Source organism: Apteryx rowi, unplaced genomic scaffold, assembly GCF_003343035.1.
Source record: "Apteryx rowi isolate R43461 unplaced genomic scaffold, aptRow1 scaffold_270, whole genome shotgun sequence".
Classification (NCBI taxonomy): Eukaryota; Metazoa; Chordata; class Aves; order Apterygiformes; family Apterygidae; genus Apteryx; species Apteryx rowi.
In genome coordinates, this window is record NW_020449086.1 from 1,156,389 (window position 1) to 1,178,312 (window position 21,924).

The window sequence follows — 21,924 nt, forward strand, 5'->3', positions numbered from 1 at the left end:
CCCCCTCGGCCCCTCACACCGCCCCGCTCCCGGCCCACTGTCCCCGGGCGGGGAGGGGGCTGCCGCCGCTGCACGGCTGCGGGAGCGGCGGCGAGGGGAGAGGTGGCGGTGGCAGCCCCGCTGCCGGCGGGGCACCGCACTGTCCCCGTCCCCGTCATCCCTGTCCCCGTCCCCTCGGCCGGTGCCCCACGAGAGGGGCAGCTGGGCCTGCTCCTCGTCCTGGCCGGGCCTGCCCTCCGCCAGGGTGCCTGCTGCCCCCCTCTCCCCTTTTTCCCCGGTGTGTAACCGGGCATGTGAGCGCATGGCCGACCTGGTGTTGGTGGAGGTGGTGGACCTTGCCCCAAAGACGGCTTCCCCGCGCCCCGCGAGGGCTGGTTATACCGGCTCGCCTTGGATGTGCGCGGGTTGGCGCTGGCCTTCCCCGAAGGTTATGCAGGCAGTTCAGCCTCAGGAGAGATGCTCGGGTCTCCCTGTGGGGCATGGTCCTTGCTTGTCACCATAGGTGACAGTGCAGGAGGTCACCAGGGAAGCACAGGTTTCGCAAAGGGACATCTGACCTGAAATAGCAGCTGTGCCTGAATATGCAATCTGTGCACTGTGCAAACCGAAAGGCTGAGAGGGATGGAAGGGTGTGAGAAGAAAGCCCGGGTCAGCTGGCAAGCAGGGCTGCACGTGCCAGCAGCAGAGCATGCAGTTAAAAGGCTCCACATACTTAATCTAAGCTAGAGATGAGTCAGGGAGGCCCACGTTGCCTCGCACGGGATGCTGGCTGCACCAGCGCAGAGGCTTGCCGATGGGGAACAGCTTACGTCCCTACCTTAGCTTGCCCCGTGCATTAATCGGAGGTGGCGTGCTTAGGTGCGTCACTGATGTGTGGTCCTCTCCTGGAGAGGCTGAGAGTGAGAGCTCATCTGACATAGGGCACCAGAGGTGCTGCAGCACTCAGCTGCCTTGGGAGGAGCTGAAAGCCTAATGTTGTCCTCCCTGGAGCTTGCTCATTTCAGGCAGATGGACACAAGATAGCCAAGACTGGTAGAGCCACTTGACAGCAGACAAGCATGTACTGTCTGGGGCCCAAAGGAGTTCCCCAGGATCCCGTTATGGACAAGACCTCCAAGGTGATGATCTCTGCATCCGTCTTGTTCCTGGGCTCCTCCGTGGCAGCTTTTCCGCTGGCTTCTGTCTGAAAGGGGCTTGAGGGATTTGATGGCGACAGAGCTAGGCAGGGCCATCTGTCAGTCTACCACCTGGACCAGCCACCTTGCCATCTGTGGAGACATTCATACGGGTTGAGGCTGTGGGCTTGAGTAGTTTAGTAGGCTGTGGCCTGGTAACTCCCCAGGAAGGGAGCAGATTTCAGGGAAGCCCCTTCAGCTCTGCTGTGGTCCCTCAGGGACCAGCTTGTCACTGGTGTCGCCCGACAAGGAGGTCACTTGGGACCTCTGCATTAGCTTTTCCTTACAGCACTGTGCTTGTACCAGACCTTTGATTCAGAGCCCTCAGGCTACAAAGGTGGAAGAAAGTCTGAGTTCATCTTCCTTTCAGTTTGTTTTTGATTTTTAAACAAAGCTTCTAGGGAAGGTGACCTTAAGGACTGCCTAATTAACGTTCATGCAGTCCTTATGTCATAGCAACATACACGTGTATGGTTAATTATAAATAGCAGCCCAACATGGAGTAGGGAAGTATGTAAAAGGTACRTACATACCAACAAACTGTCTATTGTTTCTTGCTTAAGCGATAATACTGCCTTAAAGAAGGGGACTTGATTCTTGCTAGCTTTCTGCCTTTGGGTAAAGGACTACATAACTGGAACTTGTATTTGGTTAACAAAGATCTGGCTTCTGTTGTCACTTTAGTGCTGTTAAAAGTTAAATTCTTCAGAAAATCCAGTTCTTGTGTTGTTATTCGTATTCTGCTGTCAGCATTTTCCGAGCTTGGGTGATGGAAGTCAATTCACTGGTTTCGTTTCCCCTTTTAAGATTCTTTGTGCTGCAGTGTTTGCTTTTCGGATGAGGAGCAGGGATGCGCACTTGTGTGAACACAAATGCTTTCAGTTGTTTTTTCTTGGAAGAAATGTCATGTCCACAGTTTCATCTCCCCCCCACCCCCCCAGCAATTTCYGGGCAGCTCGAGTTTGCAAGACTTACAATTTGGCCCAACAGAGACACTCTAAGGTCCTGATCCTGYGACCCAAACTGAAACGATGAGTTCCGATTGCAGGACAAATGTGAGTGAAGGAGCAAAGTCTGTGGGAAGCAGGAGAGATGATCCTAAGTGATATATTCAGGGAATAAGTGGCTAGGAGCGATGGCTGGCAGGTGAGAAGGCTGCCCTGTGGTTGAGACTCTGGACTGGGACTCAATACATGCTCCTCCATGCCACAGATTTCCTGTGTGACCTCTGGGCAGCTCTAAGACCTCATTGTCTACAATGGAGATAATAATACTTGGATTTGACATCGTCTCAAGGAGCCTCCCAAGGGCTTCTAGGTGCCCAGCTCCCCTCACCTTGGATCTCTGCAGGCCTTGTATCTTGTCATACGAGGTGCAGAGTTTAATGCACGTTTCCGTTGCCGAGGTTGCCCCCAGATGGCTGTGCCTACAGTGGGAGGGCGATCGCTCCTGCGGCAGTCTCTCTGCTAGAGTGGTCTTTGCACCACCAAGAGCTTCATGCCTTTGGTGGAGATGCAGACCAGGCTCCCTGGGCGAGGACTGGCCCTGTGTGCGGGCTGGGAGGAGATCCTGCACGCTGCCCTGGCCTCCATGATTCCTCTCCTGCAGGCGGGAGCTGGTGTGTCACAAAAAGCGGGTGCCTCCTCCCCAGCGCAGAGTTGCCAAACCAGGCTCCTGCAGGGAACAGATGGTGCTTCAGGACCTCAGATCAGCGAGTGCAGTGGAAGAAAAGACCCAGGGACTTTTTGGCTGCCACTTGAGCAAGGGTCAAGCTGCCTATCCCAAGGGAAGTGACAGGAAGAGAGGAAAAGCTGGGGAGACTTGCACAGATCTGCTGCAAYGGTGGAGGAAGTTCTGATGTCCTGCTTGCAATTTCCTGAGCTGGGACAGATCCAGGTAGCTGGGGAGGGGCCTTTTTCCCTGTCTTCTTCCCTGCTCCCTGAAAGGCACCGCTGGGGCATACCAGTGGCTGCACAGTCTCTTTAATAGTGCAGTCCTCTAACATGTGAAGGGCCTCCTCTGAATGCCCAGAAAGCTGCTAATGCTTTCACCTCTCCTAATACTTCATTTTAACAAGTGTCAAAGGGATGTGAATTCAAAATCAGTCATTCTTGTGTCAGCCTTAACAGCTGATAAAGTGCAAAAGAAGAATGAGTATAGTGGGTACATTTGTTAATGTATTACTTTGGTAGTGCAAGGAGTCTTTGGAATATTATTATTAATAATAGTAGTAATATTTTACTTTCCTCAGGGAGAATGAAAGTCTTCATTCACCAGCACTGGGAAGATCTTAGATCCTTTTGCAATGTTGCCTGTGCTTTTTTACGTCTCAGAAGGTGTTGCCTGATTTTACACTGAAGTAAAATCTGTTGGGTTTTTTTGTGTGTGTTTCGTAAAGGAGCATGGCTTATCCCGTTTTCCCCCAGCCCAAGTCAGAAGAACCTGTGTCCTGTCAGTTTTGGCACCGCAGGACTGCAGGGGTGCACTTTGTCTGGCCAAGCCACTAGAGATGGACACGGCTCTGCCAGGGTCTGAGCCTGGAGAGCCTCCCCTGGGTGTGAGCCCAGCAGGAAGGTCTTGGCCCAGCTGTATGCCCTCAGAGGTGGTTTAATGTGGTCTCCTGTGTAACACAAGACTCTGTCTCTGGAAATATTTCTAAAGATAACAGAAGTTTTAAGCCCTCTGGACGTGAGGGACAGACTGGTTGCAGCAGGCTTGTAGGTTTGGCCCCTCTTTAGAGGGTGAAGGCTGTTCCCCATCCCACCCTGTCCACTGCATTCACAACAGGTTTGCATGAAGGAAGTAAAACACTGTGTGGCACCTTCCTCCTGTAGCTACCCCAAGCACCACACAGACAGTGATTTATGATTGCAACAGCCTGGGAGACTGGTAAATAAACATAACTAATCCCTACAGGTAAGGCCACTGAGGTAGCAGTGAGCACCATAGAAATGCCCATGAATGATTACTTACTTGGCCTGTGTCTCAGGGTAAATGATTTCCCTAGGTGCAAATGGGGCCAAACCACTGGTATTGTGTCTGTCAGTCTTGTTTTACCTCCTGCTCTTGTTCTTTTGCCATTACCGCTAATGGTGTTTGCACTCCGTCTTGTGTAAACTCATGGTTCAGGATGTGTCTGCCTTGGAAATGCGCGCGGAGCAAGTAAACACAAAGCTCACTGTTCTGCAGGTGCCACCTGAATGTAAACCTTGGGCAAATAGGTGACACTGGTAGTTTGCACGCTTGACAAACTCTGTGCCAGAAAGGACACCCTTAGCGTAATGAAAAGAGCTAAGTTGCGGGTGCAGCACGCTTGTTCCTTGATGACCTTAGTTTGCCACCTAAAAAGAGAAGGCCCAAGCCACTGCCGAGGCAAATGCTGAACCGGTTTGTGAAGGAAAATTGCTCTTCCACGAAACCCTAAAAGTTCACAGGCCTAGGATGTTTTTCCCCATTCCTGACAAGTGCAGACTGCTTCACGTTTACACTTCTGCTGGTGGTGCCCACTGGTGGAACCGAAACTAATGATGCGTAGAGTTGCAAGGTTTAATACTGTGCCAAGCAAGGAAAAAATGGAGCTTGTGCTTCCAGCTGGTGGGTCAAAAAGGAGGGTCAAAAAGGGACAAGAGAGGTGAAACGCCAGATGAACACGAGGAAGAGCCTTTTTTATACCGTTTGGAAAGCTGTATAGCCTGAGTGTATTTTTCATGTTTGTTGTGGAAAGAGCAATGACAGGGTAACAAGGGAGAGGAAACCCACAACTGTGCTGGCCTTCCAGGGCATGTACTCTTTAATGCATAAACTACAGGAAACAGTGGAAATATAACCAGGAATAACTGCTGTGTGAAGTCTTTTCTGCAAGTGACAGACTTATTCTGTCTTTCCTGACCTTCAAAGCTGTGTGTGATTCCACATCACATATCTGCCTCTTTCTTCACCAGGTTTTGCCTCCCTGTTGTGCCTGCTTTGCCGCTCCCGACACTTGAGTTGTTTTCCGGGTAATATGACAAACCTTTCATGCAGGCATCCTATTCCCTTTCATTGTAGTGTGTTCTTGGCTTTGCTTGCTCTGCCAGATTAGAAATGCATGAAGGCACTGGAGTTTTTGAACCTCAGGAGCAAACAAAACTTGTCCACAAAACTCTGTCAATCTATGAATATGCTGTTGAAATCACTGTACCTTGTGCAAGAGAAACAGCTGTTCTCGTTGTTGCTGGTTCAGGCAGAGGTCTTTGGACTGGGGTGGTTGAAGTGGGTGTTGGTCCCTGGATTGCATGTCTGCAAGGTGCCTCAGACTTTCTGAGTCTTTGCTGGAAAACCGACCTGCATTTGTTTGTTATTTGCAGAGCAGGGAAACGGTTTTGGAGGCTCTTTCCTCACAGCATAGCTTAAGCAGGGATGGCCTTGTTGTCTTTTATTTAATGTGGAGATAAATAGCAGTTCTCGTTCTCCAGTAATTCACCTCTTTGGTGCTTGGCTGGGGCTTTGGAGGAAGTGCCGTAGCAGTGCAGAACTAGCTGTTCTCACAAGTCTTTGGTACCAAAGGGTTGGCTAATCATTCACGGGGAAAATATGCCCTTTGGGTGTTGGACTGTGGGGTTAGATCTGTTTTGAGACTCTGTTAGAGACTTCCAGTGCTTCTTAGGAGTGGCCTGGCTGAAGTGGCCCCAGCATCGAATTCAGCTATTGAAGAGGTGTTAAGGCCTCTGTCCTGGATCACGGGCAGACCAATGTGCCCGTATCGGAAGGACTTGCCAGGGGCTGTTTGCCACCTGCCTTGCACGGCTACTGAAATCATGAGGAGCCGGCAGGGCTGGATATGGTTGCAATGGGCGCTCCCAAGCAGAACGGGGCCCTGGGGCAAACGCACCATGTCTGCAAAATGCAGTGCTCCTCAGCTTGCTGTCGGTCTCCCTCTAAGCCCTGACCACTCCAGTCCTTCTTCGCTGCCTGTTGACTGAGCCATTTCTTTCTGCGCTTCTGCCTCACACGGCTCCTGCCTCTGCCTCGTTTGCCTGTTGGAGGCCCAGGCCAAAGGCCACAACCACCCAAGCCCTGGTCGTTACAAAAGCGGGACCCCAGGGGAGTCAGTGCAGGACGATGTAGGTGCATGGGTCTGAGCGCAGCACTGCAGAGGCCCGCAGAACTCGCCTACGTTTTTAGGGTGGTTAATTATCTTTATTTGTATTTTATAGTGTCTAGGACTCTGGTCTTGAAGCAGGACACACCTGATTGGTACAACACCAAATGCAAGGAAGGCAGCCCCAGCCCAGAAGAGTTTACAGTCGACGTCTCTGGCTTTAACACAGCAGCGCAACACCAGTTCCTAAATGGCCTGTAAGGACTCGTGCATAATTGAGTGCATAGGTTGTGTGGCAGCAGGAAGCAGGAAACAAAGCGCATTTTTTTTTGGAAGACAGTAGGGTGCAGAGGGGTGGTGCTGGCCTAGGGATCCATGGGTGCTGGGGTACTGTCTCTGGGTAGGATTTGCTATCAGTGGCGTGGGGTTCTGACCAGGGTGCTTAGGAAAGGCTGTATATTTAAATATATAAATACACACACACACACACACGCATGCATATTTACAAAATTGATAATGAATTAATTTTCTACAACCCCCAAATTTTTCCCAATTTTGAAGTAAGAGGAGTTTTTTGGTTGAAAACATTCTTTTTCCATCTGAAAATCAGGCATCAGTTGAACTAAGCAAAGAATCTGTGTCTTAGAATTGGGCTTCAAAGGAGAATTTTTTTACCTATTTAAGGTCATTCCCACCAGTTTGCACTCCTGCCAGAAGCCTGGGCATTTTCTCCCCAAGTAAGCTTGGATGGGTCTAAGAGAGACAGTGTGGGGAAGTGGATGCTAACACTGCCTTTTCTGACCCTTTTTTTTGATGACTAGAAGGTTTCTTTCCTTTGATGCGCTTCACCCATCTCCATTACGTTTGTGCGGGCCAGAGCGTTTCATTAGCACGCTGGATGCATATGCAGCATGTGAAATCAGACATGAAATAGGTAGGGATGTTTCTCTGGGTGAAAGCGTTGCTTCTCAACATCATTGCAGGATTACTGAAGCATCTCTCGCTTCCTGTGCATGCAACCTGGAGATGCCTTTACCTTTTCCCATAATGCTCTTAAATAAATAAATAAATAAATATGGCATTTGGGCACTGCACAGCCTGGAGAGTGTAGGGGAGTCCCTGGAGCAAGCAGAAGGTCATACCTTGCCAATGCATGGGGGAGAGCTTCTTTTCCCATTGTCCCACTATTTTGTTATTTATTTACAAGTCTCTGCCATCTCTCATCCCTCTCATTGTGCGCTCAGGCCAGAAGCCCTGAGATAAACCTGAAAACACTCTGTGTTATTATGTTGGTATTTGTGGCTTGTGGGTGGCGGGTGACGTAATGTGCTTTTTTGTATCCTTTCTGTTATAATGATTAGGTATCAAGTGACTGTGGCTATTTTTATTTTTAAAAGCAAAACAGAGCTGTAGCAGGCTGCCCCTGTCCCCCCAAAAGATAAATTGTATTTGTTCCTCTTTGATTGTTACTGATTGGCATCAATTTTTTATGACTTGCTTTATGTTTTGAACAGTTTCCTCCTTCTCCTGGTGCTGTTGCTCTGCATCTGCAGTCTCTGAAATGACTCAGTGGCCCAGTGCTGTGAAATGCAGGAACATTGCTCCGGTTGATCACACAGCTTGTGTACAGGCCCTTGAAATGTATCAGTATGTTCTAGTCTTAAAAAAGATGTACAGCTCTGTTAATGCGATAATTTTGTTCCTCCTTATTTTCCTGTCCTCTGGCGAAATCAACTTCAGGAAGAGCCTGTAACTTTGCCTGGCAGATGAAATTAAGATGCTTATATTAAATGAACCCTGAGCAAGCGGCAGTATATGTTTGGTGAGCTGCCTGCTGCAGCTGAAGTGCGTACATTCGAGGCATAGGAGCTTAATTGGTTGAGGGGGTGTAGTGGGGCAATGGTAATAAAGCAAAGCAAACAGCAGATCATCTGAGCAGATTTAGAAATAAAAATGGAAACAGAAATAACGGCGTAAGTCTATGCTGAGAGAAATTCTCTTCTCAAGAAGTATCCTTTGGCAGGATGTATGTGAATGTGAAGCCGTTTGCAGTCCTGCGCCCTGTCCCGTGATGGCTGGCTGCAGGAGCACGCCTTGGTAGGATTTTTGCAATGTTGGTGTGAGGCTGCGTATCCAGATGGACTGGAAAACCATGGCGCATGCCTTTGGGAACGTGGCCTGACTCCGGCTGAGGTCAGCTGCGGAGCTGAAAACGCGTTTGTATTAGCCTCTGTGAAGCCATTGCACCACAAGGGCTTTCCGTTGCCAAAGGCCTTCCCATGAAAAGCTTAAAATTGGAAGACAAATGGCTGTGTGCAATTACCAACTGCCTCCTGGACACAGTATGTTTATTTGAGAAAACATGGGTCTGTGGAGATGGCTGTTGTTGCCAGCTGGAGTTACTGCTCTGATTTGGCGTCACCGGTCATGGTAGCGATGCATATCTGAGCTGTTCAGGGGAAGGCTGGCTTTGTCACTTCCCTGTGGAGCATTTAACCGACAAAGAAATTGTTTCTACGTTCCCTGTGGAGAATTCGGGTTATTTTTCCTATTGCTCTCGGCCTTTTATTTTGGCTCCATTGCTGTGGTGCTGCAGAAGGGCGGTCATTTGGGTTCCCTGTTCTCTCGTTGCTGCCGGCTGCTGAAGGTGCTGGTCTTAGGGTATGCTGGGGTCTCCCAGCTCGAAGCCGTGAACATCGGGGCCGTCTGTGGAGGGGACAGGTTAGCCTGAAGACAACTACGGAGAATGATCTCTGCCGAACAGCAGTGCAGAGTGAAGGGAGGCTGGCACCTGCTGAGGTTTTTCCTTTGGAAGGAAGGGAGGCTACAGGTAATTTTTCTCCTGGGCACCTGAATAACACAGCAGGGAGCAAATGAGAAGTGCCCAAGTGTTGAGTTCTGATTTTAAACCGTCTTCTGCCCACATGAGGATGTCGAAACATCTTCAAGCACGTGTGAGTTTGAACCCCATCTCTGTTAGCAGTTCAGTAGCTCTTTTGGGATATGCTTTGCTTTGCATGCTTTGCAATAGTCCAGGACTATTCATGGCCAGAACTGAGGCAAAAAGGGGTCACTGATCGGGGGAGCGCAGAGGATAGAGGGCTCAGTGTGGGCTACAGTTGTGCAGAGGAGTCTTGGTTTTCACATTTGAGGGACACCTCCGTTTCCGGGAAGGCTTTTGGAGGCAGAGCAGCTGAGTTATGCTGTCGGGGCAACACATCTGGCATGGGTAACACTTCCACACCCTGCCTGGGTCTGTGCCCACCTCCAACATTTGCTTGCTGATAGTTTGGTTGGCTTTCTGGGTAACGCATTGCTGAAAGGGGGAGAAAGCTCCCCTGAGGGCTCTGTCTGACCCCACATGGCCAGCCCTGCTGTGTGGTGGAAGGTGATAGATGAGGAGCCCCGAGACTGTGGGCAGGCTGCCTCCCCTCTCAGGGCTCGTCCGTGCCGTCCACCCGCGTCTGTGCGGGGAGGGTCACCCTGCGGCAGCGCTGGCCTCCTGCTCTGTGCAGAGCCTGCTTTGATCTCGTGGGGAACCTCTGGGGTGGCAGCAATTTTGTGTATGAAAGGTCAGCTGTGTCCATACAGACATCGCACATCTCCTTTGCTCAGTCTGAGGTGGCAGAATGGGAAAAAAATCCTCACGGGAGAAAAGRCGGAAAGAAAGGTGAGGGTGGATTGCTGCTGTGGTTGCCCTGGTTTCTCATGGCTGGTGCAGCGGGCAAGCAGGCTGGCGCTGCTGCCAGGGCCCGGGTGAGAGGCTGGTGTGCCGGCAGGCATGGAAACGTGTGTCAGCCTAGGTGCCTGATGTGCCAGGGATGTGCCAATGGACAGCATTAAAAGGCATTTGGGGACATGGGAAACCTTCTTTCCCACTTTTGGTTTTTGTCCGTGAGATGGAGGCAGCTCGCTCCTGCGTGTTCTGGCAGCTGCCAGCAGCGCCGCTGGTCCAGCCATCGCCTCCCTGCTCGCTGCCTGCGGCTGCTCCAGCTCACCCCGTCCCACGCTGTGCCCAACCCCGAGGCCGTGGAGGAGATGGGCCAGCAGCAGCATGCTCTCCAAGGCAATATTTTACCTACTTGGCCGCATTGCACCAGCTGTGAGAGGCGGCTTGCCCGGTCCTCGGTGCCCTGCAAGAACGGCCGGCCTGATGCGAGGTGGTATTTCCCAAAAGGCTCAGCCCTTGCTGTACCGAGCTCTCTGGGACACCTGGAGCGGGACACCGTGCGGGTGCCTGTTGTGCTGGCTTAGAAATGCTGCTGCTCCTCTCTGGTGCAAATCCAAATGGCCATGATGGGAGGCATCCAGGGATATGTTTTCTGAGGTGTTGCTTTTTACCAACTGGAAGTGTTTCACAGAACCGGCCTCCCATAGGGATCCTGTGTTCTGTGCTGATCGTTYGTTTAATGTATACTGATTTTAGACATCATTTTCTGTTAGCTGTCAGTGGAAGGAGGACTCTGTCTGCTGTGGTGAAAGTTAAAGTCAGGGCTGTTTTCCAAGGGAGTGACTCCACCGAGGTGTCCCCTGGCTGGTGAGGTTGGATACCAGTCCTGACCCCCCCCTCCACTGCAGGGGTTCAGAGCAGAGTAATGCTTAACTGGACAGCATTTTCGTATTTTCCCGCATCATCCTGGCATGGACTCGCCATCCGTGCGTGCTCTGCCTCACTGCTCTGCCCAGGGGGAAAAGCCCTGTGCCGCCTTGCTTTCCGCACCATCGGCGATGCCGAAATAGCTCCAGGAGGCTGCAGCTGCCTGGCTGAGATGCATGCTGCAGGGCGGAGGAGCTGTGGCAGCCCATTAGTGAAGACAAGTGTTATTTCTAGTATTTGCTTTTATTGCATAAATGAATCCTTTGTACCTTTTTCTGAGGGGGGAAGGGTGCAGGATAAGATCTGCTTTCCGCTGACCTAAAAGAATCATGTTACCTCGGCTTAGACCGTCACCGTAGAAAACGGGAGACTCAAGAACGGCGTTAGCAGTAATTACAGGAAAGCAAGGCTGTCGCAGGAGGTAATGGGGACCAGCCTGCTCCCCTGCAGCGGGGCCAGGATCGGGGAAGCCAGCGGCACCTACGGTTCCCGCGCGGCAGGGCGCCAGCGCGGTGGCACCGGGCTGCGGCGGGCTGGCACGCACCCAGCCCCGCCGCAGCTCTGCCAGCTGCTGCGTGGAGCAGGCCTTGTCGCTGCCGCTACGCGTCTCCGGTACCGGAGCAACGGCTGCCACCCGCTAAGGGATGCCGCTGTGCGCTTACGGGGGCTGCAGGAAAGAAAGGCAAGTGCAGCGTCGCACAGCGTGGCTGCAGCTGCGGAAAACCGAGCTGCAAAATGCTTTGTGTGTCCTTTGTGGAGGGAGAGGAATAGAGATGAGATGGGTGGGGAAACCTCGTGTCTCCTCATTGATAATTTTTTCTGTGTGGTTACACGCTATGGGTCTGTGTAAACACAGCAGCTTTTCCCTTGACATATTTAATACTTGCATGATTCATGCTCCCTGTATGCCGTTATCTCTGCTCCCAGGCCAGTGAAGAGACCTTATTTGATTGCTTTTCTTTTAAGGCTCGTAATTCCGGATTGCTTGGGGCTATCCATACAGGCGGCCCCAAATCAGGGCCTCGTGATTTTGTGCAGGCGCGGCATTGCTCAGGGTACGGCAAGGCCCGTGGGCCCGTGGGCTGACGGATGTTGTTTTGCACCCCTGCCGAGCTCTGCTGTCACGGGCCCGTCAGCCTGGCCGAGTTTGCATCTTGCCGCTCTTCTGCCTCTTTGCAGCAGGGCTGCCGCTGCCGCTTCCTTCGGGGTGGCCGCTGGGGATGAGAGGGAGCCAGCTCGGATTCGGCCGGGCAGGCTGTCAGCAGGTGACGGGCCCCGGGCTGGCAGGGAGGACACGGGGAAGACGGGCCAAAGGGCGGGTGGCAGCAAGCGTGAAGCTGCCGTGCCCTCGCCGCAGCCGTGGGGACCTCCGTGGCCGTGGGACCTGCCTGCATCCTCAAGGCTTGGGGCGCCAGTACTCGGCTCTGCTCTGAGGGCGCCCAGATGCTGTCTTTAGCTGACTGCTGTGGCTGGGAGGGGGATTGCTGGCCGTGTGCTCTGCAGAGATGAGGGGCGAGCGCACACGTCCGTCTTCCTCCAGGCTGCAGGCTTGGCGGAGGCAGCGTGCATGCGAGTGGTGACGGCACTGGGAGGGAGGGAGGGGAACTGGGGCAGCGGGGCTTGGTGCCCGGCCGCGTGACCTTGCGCAAGCGGCCTAAGAAAGTGCTTTTAAAACCACCCAAATTCTGTAGGTGTGTCTGAAAAGTCTCCCCCTGGCGGGGCTCGGTCTGCCTTGGTTTTTCTGCACAGCGCGGCTGATGCTGCCTGTGTGCAGCAGCTTAGCTCCTTATGCCAGCTGTGACGGTGGGAAAGGTTTGCCGTGCCCGGTGCACTGGCCGTTACGAGCCGGACCCCCGGATACTTTGGCGCCTGCTTCGTAGATGCTCCTGCTGCTTTCAGAAGAGGGGGACAGAGAGGGAAGAAGGGTGCCTGTACTCCCTTTCCTTTGTTTTCACTTTGTGCTTTGTTTCTAGCAGGTATGGACGGGAAGAAATGCAGCGTGTGGATGTTTTTGCCTCTGGTGTTTACCCTCTTTACGTCAGCCGGATTATGGATTGTGTAAGTTACCTCCTGCCAGTTATTTRGGAGCACAGGTTAGCCTGGGGCAGCCTGGAGTACTGTTGCGGTGTGGGCTGCGTTGCAGTAGGCAGGGTCTTTCGGGGACGCTTTGCCCTTGAGTTTCTGAGGGGCTGGAAAGGTGTGTGATAGCCTGTGTGGGGCAGGAGCCAGTCTGTGCCAGGGCTAGCTCAGAGGTACAAGAGGGGCCCGCTCATGGCTTGGAGGATCACATTTACGTCCCTGTGTTTCTTTGCTTCCCGGGCCACGTTTCTGACCTTGCCTTTTTCCTGGTGCATGTTACTGGGAGCTGAAAATAAGGCAAACAAAAATGCAGAAATCCCCTTCATCACCTTCTCTTTAACTGACTCAGCAAAGCTCTTGGAGAAGTGCTTAGGCCTTGCTTTGGGAAAGCACTTTGGGCCGCAAGCTCAAATTCCTCAGCATCCAGCACCGTATCGACAGCCTGCCGGGAGCTTAATGCTGACACCTCACTTTCACCCTTATATTTCTTAGCAAAATTCACCCAAGACTTGCATTTCCCTAAGCTGGGCTCTCCCCAAGCAGGCAGGCAGGCAGAGCGTGAATTTGGGAGCGATAAATGTGCCATTAGCAGCTATGCTCAGCCTGAGAAGGGGCTATGTTGTAGGTGATGGCTTTGCCTGTGGGTCTGTGGATGATGTTTTTCAGCAGCGGGGGCAGCTTAAGCCGTCTGTCTGACCCCCGCTGCTTGTTCTTCTTCTTGTCCCATCCCCTCTGTTTGTCTGAGAACAGCTTTTTGTGGGGAGCACAGTGAAGCAGGTGAGTGAAATGATTCGATGAAAAATGAAAGCACTCCCCTGGGTGGTTATTTTTAACCCCGTTCAGTTCAATGACCTCGTTTCTCTACCTGACCATGCACAGCAGATGTGACGCAAAGGTAGACCCGGAATTGGGATGGGAAATGAATAGTGAGCCATCCTGCCTGCTTGAGCAGAGAGAAACGCAGGCTGCCTCCAGCAGGGCCTGATTTGGGCTGACCTAGGGCCAGTGGGCTTTGAGGCACTTTGTCTTGTTTGAGTGATATTTGGAATTGCAGGTTTTACACTGTTTTGGTCTTCTTCCCCATTTGACAGGTACTTTATAGCAGTGGAAGATAACAAAATTATTCCTCTAAGCGTGCCAGATAGGTAAGAGTTGGTTGTGGTTTTTTACTCTATCTAAAATCAGTTGTTTGTTTAAAAACACTAAACAGTAAAAGCTAAATGAGGGAGAAAATCTTGAATCTTGGTTCCTGTGCATTTATGTCTCCTAGGAAACCTGGTTCCAAAAGACCACCTTATATAAGGTAAGTGAATAGTTTTCTTCCAATTATCATTCTGATTAATGGGTGTTATTTACTTATCTTTGCTATCGCCGAGTTACAATGATAAATTTTATATTTTCAAAGTATTGCAGGTGATGCACCTCCTGCAAGCTGTGTCTTTAGCCAAGTCATGAACATGGCAGCATTTCTAGGTAGGAACTACAAGGAGAATGTTTCTTTCTCTCTCATTATTCGTTTAAAAAAGTCATTGGAACATAAGTAACATCCAATAAGTACTGTTCATGGATCTGATGATGTGAAATCCTTTATACTGCTGTTGCTACTGATTAAGCCAGTATTATTTTGTCTTCATATGTAGAAACACAGAATGAAGCTGGATGCATTGAACTTTTAATTCCCTTGTGTAKTTCCCATCAGTGTTTTAGGAAAAAAATCACACAATTTCAGGGGAGTAATATTTCTGTTTTCTAAGGATCCTGTCCTGTAGAAATGGAAATGAGAAAGTTCCTGCAGGGGAGCTCACATAGTCACAGGGTTGCTGCACCTAACAATTAGCTGAAGATGAAAACCAGAAAATCTCTTTTTGTGGAGAGCAAAGTTATTCTCTTTTCCAGGATTTGGAGGATACTGATTCTCCAGAGCAAATTGTGAGAGAGTAAATTAAAACAGCTTTTGCAATTTGGATAAAGGTGGATATTTTTCACTTACAGTGCCCTTATTTTTCTAAACCATGTTTTTGGTATTATACCAGAGTTTGTGTGGATAATATAGATCTATTTTGCTAACACAGACAATTTGCAATAATATGACCAGTGTATGATCAGTCTGAGCAGAAGCATAAGAAGGTGTTCAGCAGCAACCAGCAAAACATCTCAACTACCTTGCTTTTCAGTGCTCTGTTTTGAATGCCAGCCAAAAGCAAACTGATTGCTTAGCTTTCTGTGTGTCCCAAGCAGTATTCCCGAGGAAGTGCAAGAGTAAACAACATAAAAATGTCCTATGGTTATGCTATGACATAGCATACATCATATACCATACATCATATACTATATCATGGCCCTTTGGCTAGAACTGCAGCCTCAGAAGGGCTGTTCTTCTAGTCTTTACAGAAAACTAATGCAATATTCCAGGCTGTTTATTTTGGTCAGCTTGGAGAAAGCTTGAAAGATCTCAGCATGTTCATGGGACCAGCTCCTGGTTCCAGTGGATGAGAGGAGACACTGGGCCCTATGGTAAAGCCTGCAGAAATATGTATATGCTGGTCATAGGTTTTCTAATGTGGCTGGAGTTTGATGTGCCTCTTCCAAGAGAGCTCACTGCTAGTCAGTGGAATGAAACTTGACGCAAGCCCAGTTACTGTGGTTTGAGCGCATGGTGTGTACTGAGTACTGGGAGCTTCACAAGTAGGAAGGTGCTCTTCTTTTCCCCCAAGAGTTTTCAACCTAGCTCCTAGAGAAAACACAAGGAGGAAGGGAAGCCAGGGGTCTGGCGTTACCTGGGTTGGAGGAGAACGTCTTCCTGTGTTTCATGTCTTACGTGACTAGCGGGAGGGGGCCCATGCAGAAGCACTTAGCTAGTCTGCTGGCAGCCAGCCCTCTGCCCCAGGTGGAGGGCAAGGGGTCTGTGCATGCCCTGGCCAGGTAGTTACTGCAGCATGTTTTACATAATGAYGCACCTTGCATTCTCTGTTTCTTCCTCAGCGCTTGTCATTTCTGTCCTGCGCTTCATTCAGCTGAAGCCCAAGGTGCTAAACCCTTGGCTGAACATCAGCGGCCTGGTGGCATTATGCCTGGCCTCCTTTGGGATGACCTTACTTGGCAACTTTCAGGTACTGCGCACCAGGCTCTCCCCCTCTGCACACCCGTTTATTAGTACTTAACCCATTCTTCCTCCTCGGACCTCTGTGTCTGTGTTGTGAAGTGTTGCTTTTCTCCTGGATCTGATCTAGTAGGTCTTTGAACTACCTGAGATGTGAGGTCTGGAGATAATGTGTCTGGCTGTGTTCCAGACCTCCGCTACCTGCTCTGCCACCTCCGTGTGCCACAGTAAGTGGCTCCAGCAACATGCTGAGATGAAGGACCCTGATAATTTTTCAAGTATTCCCAGCAGGATCTGCACCTGCATACTTATGCTTCATGTGCCAAGAGCCAGGAGCCGGAATCTACTGAACCTCTTGAACCCTGGGGTTTGGCACAGATGGTCCTGGATAAAAGGACTGAGCTGGAAGTCTACATACACATCTGTGTTAACAGATCCACGGCTGCCCACGCAGATTTAGCATAGAATCTTGTGTCCTTCATTTAAAATGTGTTTGTTGATTAAATCTACCTCCTGCTTGTCCTCAGGCTGGCCACGAGAGGGATGCAGTAGAGAAATCCTTCTTTTCCTGCTGTGATGGGTGCCCTGGCTGAGATCCCTGTAATGCTCGTACTGTTCTGCTACATTATCAGTACAGACAAACAAGCTGTCAGCTGCACAAGCTTGCTCTGTAGGGTGATGAGTCCACTGTGATCATGAGGCTGTGTCTGTTAGGCCTGCAGTGAAAATCAAGTCTTCGGAGTTAGCGGCACTCGGGTTTCCCCATCCCACTGCTGTCTCTGATGTTTTGCCTCCTGTTGGGATGCAAGTCACGAGCCCCATCTGCTGAGACCTGAGAAAGGTCAGTGTAGGCCAGGATCTCTTCTGGCTTTGCAGGCAGAAAGCTGTTTTTCCTGCTAATACAGAAGAGGTACGAGTTTTGTGAAGGGTGAGTACTGGCTTGTGTTGTGGAGTGGCTGCAGGAACTGTGTGTCCTTTTCAGTCTTTTTGTGTGTGTGTGTGTGTGTGTGTGTGTGTGTAATGAGGTGGGAACTATTTTGATTGTTTTTGACTTTCTCTTTCTAACTCCATATGGCTCTCCTAGAGTCAGGGCACCAACTAAAAACTTGCAGTCTTGCTTTTTCCTGAAAGCTTCCCAGCTGGGAGCTGAGGCTCTTTGAACAGCCTTGTATAGGTGTGAGAAGGATATTGCTTGTACAGCACAGGCACTGGGAAGCAGTTTCAACCTCTCCTCCTTTTACTTTCCCCTCAGAGCAAATGCCTGTTCTTTAAAAGCAGATACTTTGAATCATTCTAGGTTATGTCTTCCGGAGTAATAATCCCTGCCTTGTTGCTTAGCTGTATCCTTGCTTAGATCTCGTGCCAAATCATGAAAGTATGTGGTAATTAGACCTCAGTCCATGCTTTTTTCCTGCCTGACTGCTGAGCTGAATGTGGCATTAAATCCCATTTTTGGAAAATTACAGATTGGGATGTTTTAGAGAGATGTTAAGGCTGTGAGTCCCATGCAGTGCAGGCTGCCTTGGGAAAGCCAGCTCAGCCCCATTTTTGTCTGTGCCATCATTTGAACCAACTCTTAAAAAGAAAAAAAAAAAGTGGGGAGGAGGAGGGGGAGAGATCAGTGAAGGCAGAGTAATAGGCTGTTATTTTGTAAATTGTGGCTTGTTTGATGGGAATTTGTTAAATCACAGAAAGCTGCAGGGAGGAATTATGGCTTTATGGTTTCTTTCCTAGGGGATCCTCAGAGGCAGAGGGAAAAGGGAAATTGTTCAGCCTAGGTCTTGCCTGTACTGGGCTTTCTGAATGGGTTTGCATCCTGGAGGGATCTCTTTGCAGACTCCTGCTCATTAAGCCCGGCTTTCCTTTTGCCTTGCAGTAGCGCGTGGTCACTGAGCCCAGTGTGACAGGGGAACCAAGGGATGAAGAAGCACTTGCCCTCCAGAGAGGTTGGGCTCTCGTTGCCTCAGACCCTGGTGGCTGAGGATGGGTGGGAGAGGGGACAAGCAGTCAGCTTTTTGTTGGAAGAAACTTGGCAAACCAGGAGTATGTTTCTGTGGTTTGGCTCATGCTAGCTGAGAGGCGGTGTCAGGGCTCCGGCTGCTCTCTGCGCAGGCAGCGCTGCTCTGTGCAGCTGGTGCACAGTTGTTTCCATYGCATGGAGCTGAACAAGACCCCAGTGGGTTGACCTTGCCTGTCCTGGCCATCGCATCAAGGCGGGGAAGGATTTCTTTCTGAGCACTGTGTTGGTGGGCCTTGTCAGGTTGCTGCAGAGGGGGTCCCCAGGAGCTTGCATTTTCCACTGTGCTTGGTTTTGGGCAGAAGATCTGCTTGACTGTGACAGCTGTCCACTCATCCTGGTTACATGACACCTTACATCTCAGCCAGAGGAAATGATACAGCATATCTGTCTCACACCCCCAGTGATTCCCACTCTTCTCTATCCCACCCCAGCAGCAATCCAAGCTGGCCAGTAGATGATTTCTGTTGTGCCCGAACAATAACAGTCCTGTTTCTTCCTAGCTTTCCAATGATGAGGAGATCCACAACGTGGGCACATCGCTGGCCTTTGGCTTTGGGACCTTGGCATGCTGGATCCAGTCTGCCCTCACCCTCAAGATCAACCTGAAGAATGAAGGACGGAAAGTTGGGATCCCACGAGTTGCCCTGTCGGCCAGCATCACCCTTTGCGTGGTGCTCTGTATCCTTTAGTCTTGCTCCCTGGGAAGGCAGGTAACCTAGATGTCTGACTCTCTCTGAAGCAAGGAACATTGGGTCTTCTCACATCCATCCTCAGATCTCAAAGCATTTCAGAGTGATGCTCATCTTGTCTATTGGTGTAATCTTGTGGTTGGTTCCTTTGTTACCCCTGTTTTACATGGAAGCACCGCTTCACAAATGGGCTAAACCCTCACTTCCCCCATATTTTTAAAACTTATTAGTAGTGATTTCTGAGGTGGTTATAATATTGAATAGTAGCTATGTGATTTAATGGCACTACTGCTTACCTACACAATAGCATTTAAGATCATGCAAAATATGGGGAGAAAAATCTCAGGAGAACAAACAAACAAGGGAAGAAATCAGGTTTCTGAAGATGAGAAGAATTTGTGTCTGTTAAAATGCTCCAGGGTGATACAGCCAGGTCTGTTCTCTAAGATGGGTATCACACTCAGAAGCTGCTGGGTCACACCAGCTTCCAGTTAGACTGAGGCATTTTACCAAGTGGGATTTTGGTAGTGGAGTCTGCAGTCTGGGTGTGCTTGCAGTTTCCTCTCCACCTTGTCCTTATTGGTCCCAATCCAGCCCTTCTTTTTGCACCAGCTCTCATGTGGACTGGAGGGTTGCTTTGGTGGATCAGTTCACTGCATAGCTGCATCAACATTAGTGCCGGGGCAAGTGAGAGGACAGGAATGAACTGCCAGAAATAAGCTAATCCCCCTCTTTTGGGGAACAGCCTGTTCTTAAAATAATTCCTGGGTCGCTTGGCTGCTTTTGAACATATCAGCAAGCGTCCAGAAGAATAGTAGATGGTGTGGAGAGCTACTGTCAATCCCCTCTTAAACTTCCTTGGAAAAGTTTGTAGCTTSGCATCATGCTTTGGTGTATGTAAGGTGGGAGTTTGCCAGGTGCCTGTGGTGGTCCCCTCCTCTCCCTTTCTCCAAGACCATGGCTCTCCCAGGGTGTCTCTGGCGTAGGGCTGCACACCAGGAGCTGTGACGAGTTGGGCTGGGCACCCACTGTTGGGATGGGCTGCTCCGGTGAGTCAGGGCTTAGCTGCTCCTGCACTGACACGCTGGGTGCTCCCAGCCTGGCCCTCCCCAGCCTGGTGCTTGGCACGGAAGGGCTTGGGCCCTCTATAGGAGGTGAAGCTGAGGCGGTCCCACTTCCCCCGTTGGCGTTGCAAAGGCTTGGGGCTGGCTCTCCACACTGTGCAACCTGAGCATAACCTTGGCACTAGAGGGGACGTGGGAGAGCCTTGAAGCCGGACATACCATGTGGGCACAAATTAGGTTTGCTGATACTAAGCCCAAGCATGGCCCAAGATGAAAAGCCTCTGATTATCTGCTCTGTGCAGTTAAAGGATGGGAGAAGCTGCTTGTTTTTTGTTTTTTGTTTTTTTTTAAACCTGTGAAGCTGTGTGATCTTGTGTTCTCAGAGTGCAGAGGAAATCCTGAGAGATAGAAGAGCCCGTAGGTTTCAAAAAGATCTGCAGTGAGCTAGGGCTGTCTGCCAGGTCAGGAAGGTATCCTGTGCTTTAGAGGAGCTGAGTATTGCTCTTAAGGAGCACTCAAACATGACACAGGACCCAGCAGTGAGACCTTGGTGCCAGGCAATATGCAGTCTGAACACGCAYGTAGTTGAGCCTGGAAGACAGTTTTTTGGCTCTGGCAGTGCTCTTTTCCTTTTCAGTAAAACATGCCATATTGTGTAGATTAATGTTTCCAGATTTCACAGGAAGGGCTGATTTTGCAGGTGATCCGAAGAGAAAGGAGGATTGCACTGCRTAGGTTGTAAGGTATTCCCATAGCCTGAGGTGCAGTGATCTGATCCAGTCCCTCCGGGAGGTTCCTGCAAGATAAGGGTGCTAGTCTGGGGCCCATAGCTGGAGCCCCATCTCACTGGTTCGCTCACTGATCAGTTGTGTGTTCAAGCAAGTCACTGACTTCTTTTCGCCTCATTCCCGCAACAGATGTTTGTCAGTGTCCCAGCTCCTACAAGCTCTCCCAGGACATTCTCCCTGACTGCCTCTTCCAGATTTCATCCTAATGGTGCAGGGCATCCACATGCATGCTGCCAGGATCCAGTGGGGCCTGGTGATGTGCTTCCTCTGCTACTTCGGCACGTTTGCGGTGGAGTTCAGGCACTATAGATTTGAGATCGTTTGCTCTGAGTACCAGGAAAACTTCCTGAGCTTTTCCGAAAGCCTATCTGAAGCCTCCGAGTACCAGACGGATCAGGTGTAGCCCATCCTCTAGCAGTGGGGAGGGGGGCTGGTGTGTTCTTATGGGTTAAACATGACCTCATTTATACTTTTTTGATGAGTTTGTTTTCCATGTGCAATCATGACCGTATTGCCAAAGGGCTCTGAGGACAGCTGTTACATTAAGAGCCAAACAAAAATACCTGTCTGAAGGAAGAGGAATGGATCGTTTTGAACTGCATTGTGAGAGAGCACAAGTTTATGCTACCAGTGACTCTTTCTCAGCAGCTGCCGCAGTCCTGTTGTTCAAGACATGCAACAGCTGGTCCTCGAGATGCCTCCCTGAGGCTGGCACCCCAGGACTGTTCTGCAGAGGAGGGAACGAAGGAAAAGGACCTCTCCAGGCACAGAGAGTCTGCAGAAGTTGCCAGGTCCCAGGTCACTAGACTGCATCTTTTTTTGTGTGTAGCATTGTTTTGTTCACTTTGGATATGTGTAACTTGGTAGGAGTGAGAAAGCGGCCGTTTCTTCTGGACTTGGACTCAGCCAGTGGAAGACCCAAACGAACTGGCTTTTACTGTGAGCGGGCAGGCATTTCTTCCAGCCTGCAAAGCAGCCGAAGGTAAAGCTGGGTTTGGGTGAGATGTGGCTGTTGAACACAGTAAAGAGGCAGCGAGACTTGACTGATGCCGCCTTGTAGACAGGTGGGTTGTGCACACACCAGCGAGGACGATGCTCTCCACCTCTGTGGGCCACTACGCTTGGCTTCACCTTTCAGACTCAGCAGCTGGTACTGAGCAAGGAAGGTGCTGAATTCAGACATGACTGCCTGCCTGTACGCTCTAAACATGACCCAGAGAAGGTTGCTTTCTGCAAGTATTTAGTGCTGCCACCACATAGCACGCCTAATGTTTCAAAAGCCTTTTTTTTTTTTTTTTTCATAGACAGGGAAAAATGTTGTTTTTAAAGACA

General features: G+C 50.4%; 1 protein-coding gene across 2 annotated transcripts; it reads left to right on the forward strand.

The window, feature by feature from the left end:
* The first annotated feature begins 12,830 nt into the window (after window positions 1-12,830).
* On the forward strand, window positions 12,831-21,299 carry TMEM150C (transmembrane protein 150C). 2 transcript variants are annotated; one of them, XM_026068471.1, is made up of 7 exons: window positions 12,831-12,910; window positions 14,023-14,076; window positions 14,202-14,234; window positions 14,337-14,404; window positions 15,914-16,041; window positions 18,552-18,729; window positions 20,787-21,299. In XM_026068471.1, exons 1-7 carry the CDS (start codon window positions 12,831-12,833, stop codon window positions 20,993-20,995), a joined length of 750 nt encoding a protein of 249 aa, XP_025924256.1. In that variant the 3' UTR covers window positions 20,996-21,299. The 2 variants fall into 2 exon arrangements, with proteins under 2 accessions (XP_025924256.1, XP_025924257.1); XM_026068472.1 differs by having other exon boundaries at window positions 18,552-18,601; window positions 20,866-21,299.
* The last annotated feature ends 625 nt before the right edge of the window (window positions 21,300-21,924 follow it).

What these genes read in the sequence shown, in the direction of transcription:
- TMEM150C (XM_026068471.1), top strand. Translation starts at nt 12,831, where the DNA reads ATGGACGGGAAGAAATGCAGCGTGTGGATGTTTTTGCCTCTGGTGTTT. An exon ending in TCAGCCGGATTATGGATTGT is followed by an intron (nt 12,911 to 14,022) that starts GTAAGTTACCTC and finishes CCCATTTGACAG; the next exon opens with GTACTTTATAGCAGTGGAAG. An exon ending in CCTTACTTGGCAACTTTCAG is followed by an intron (nt 16,042 to 18,551) that starts GTACTGCGCACC and finishes GTTTCTTCCTAG; the next exon opens with CTTTCCAATGATGAGGAGAT.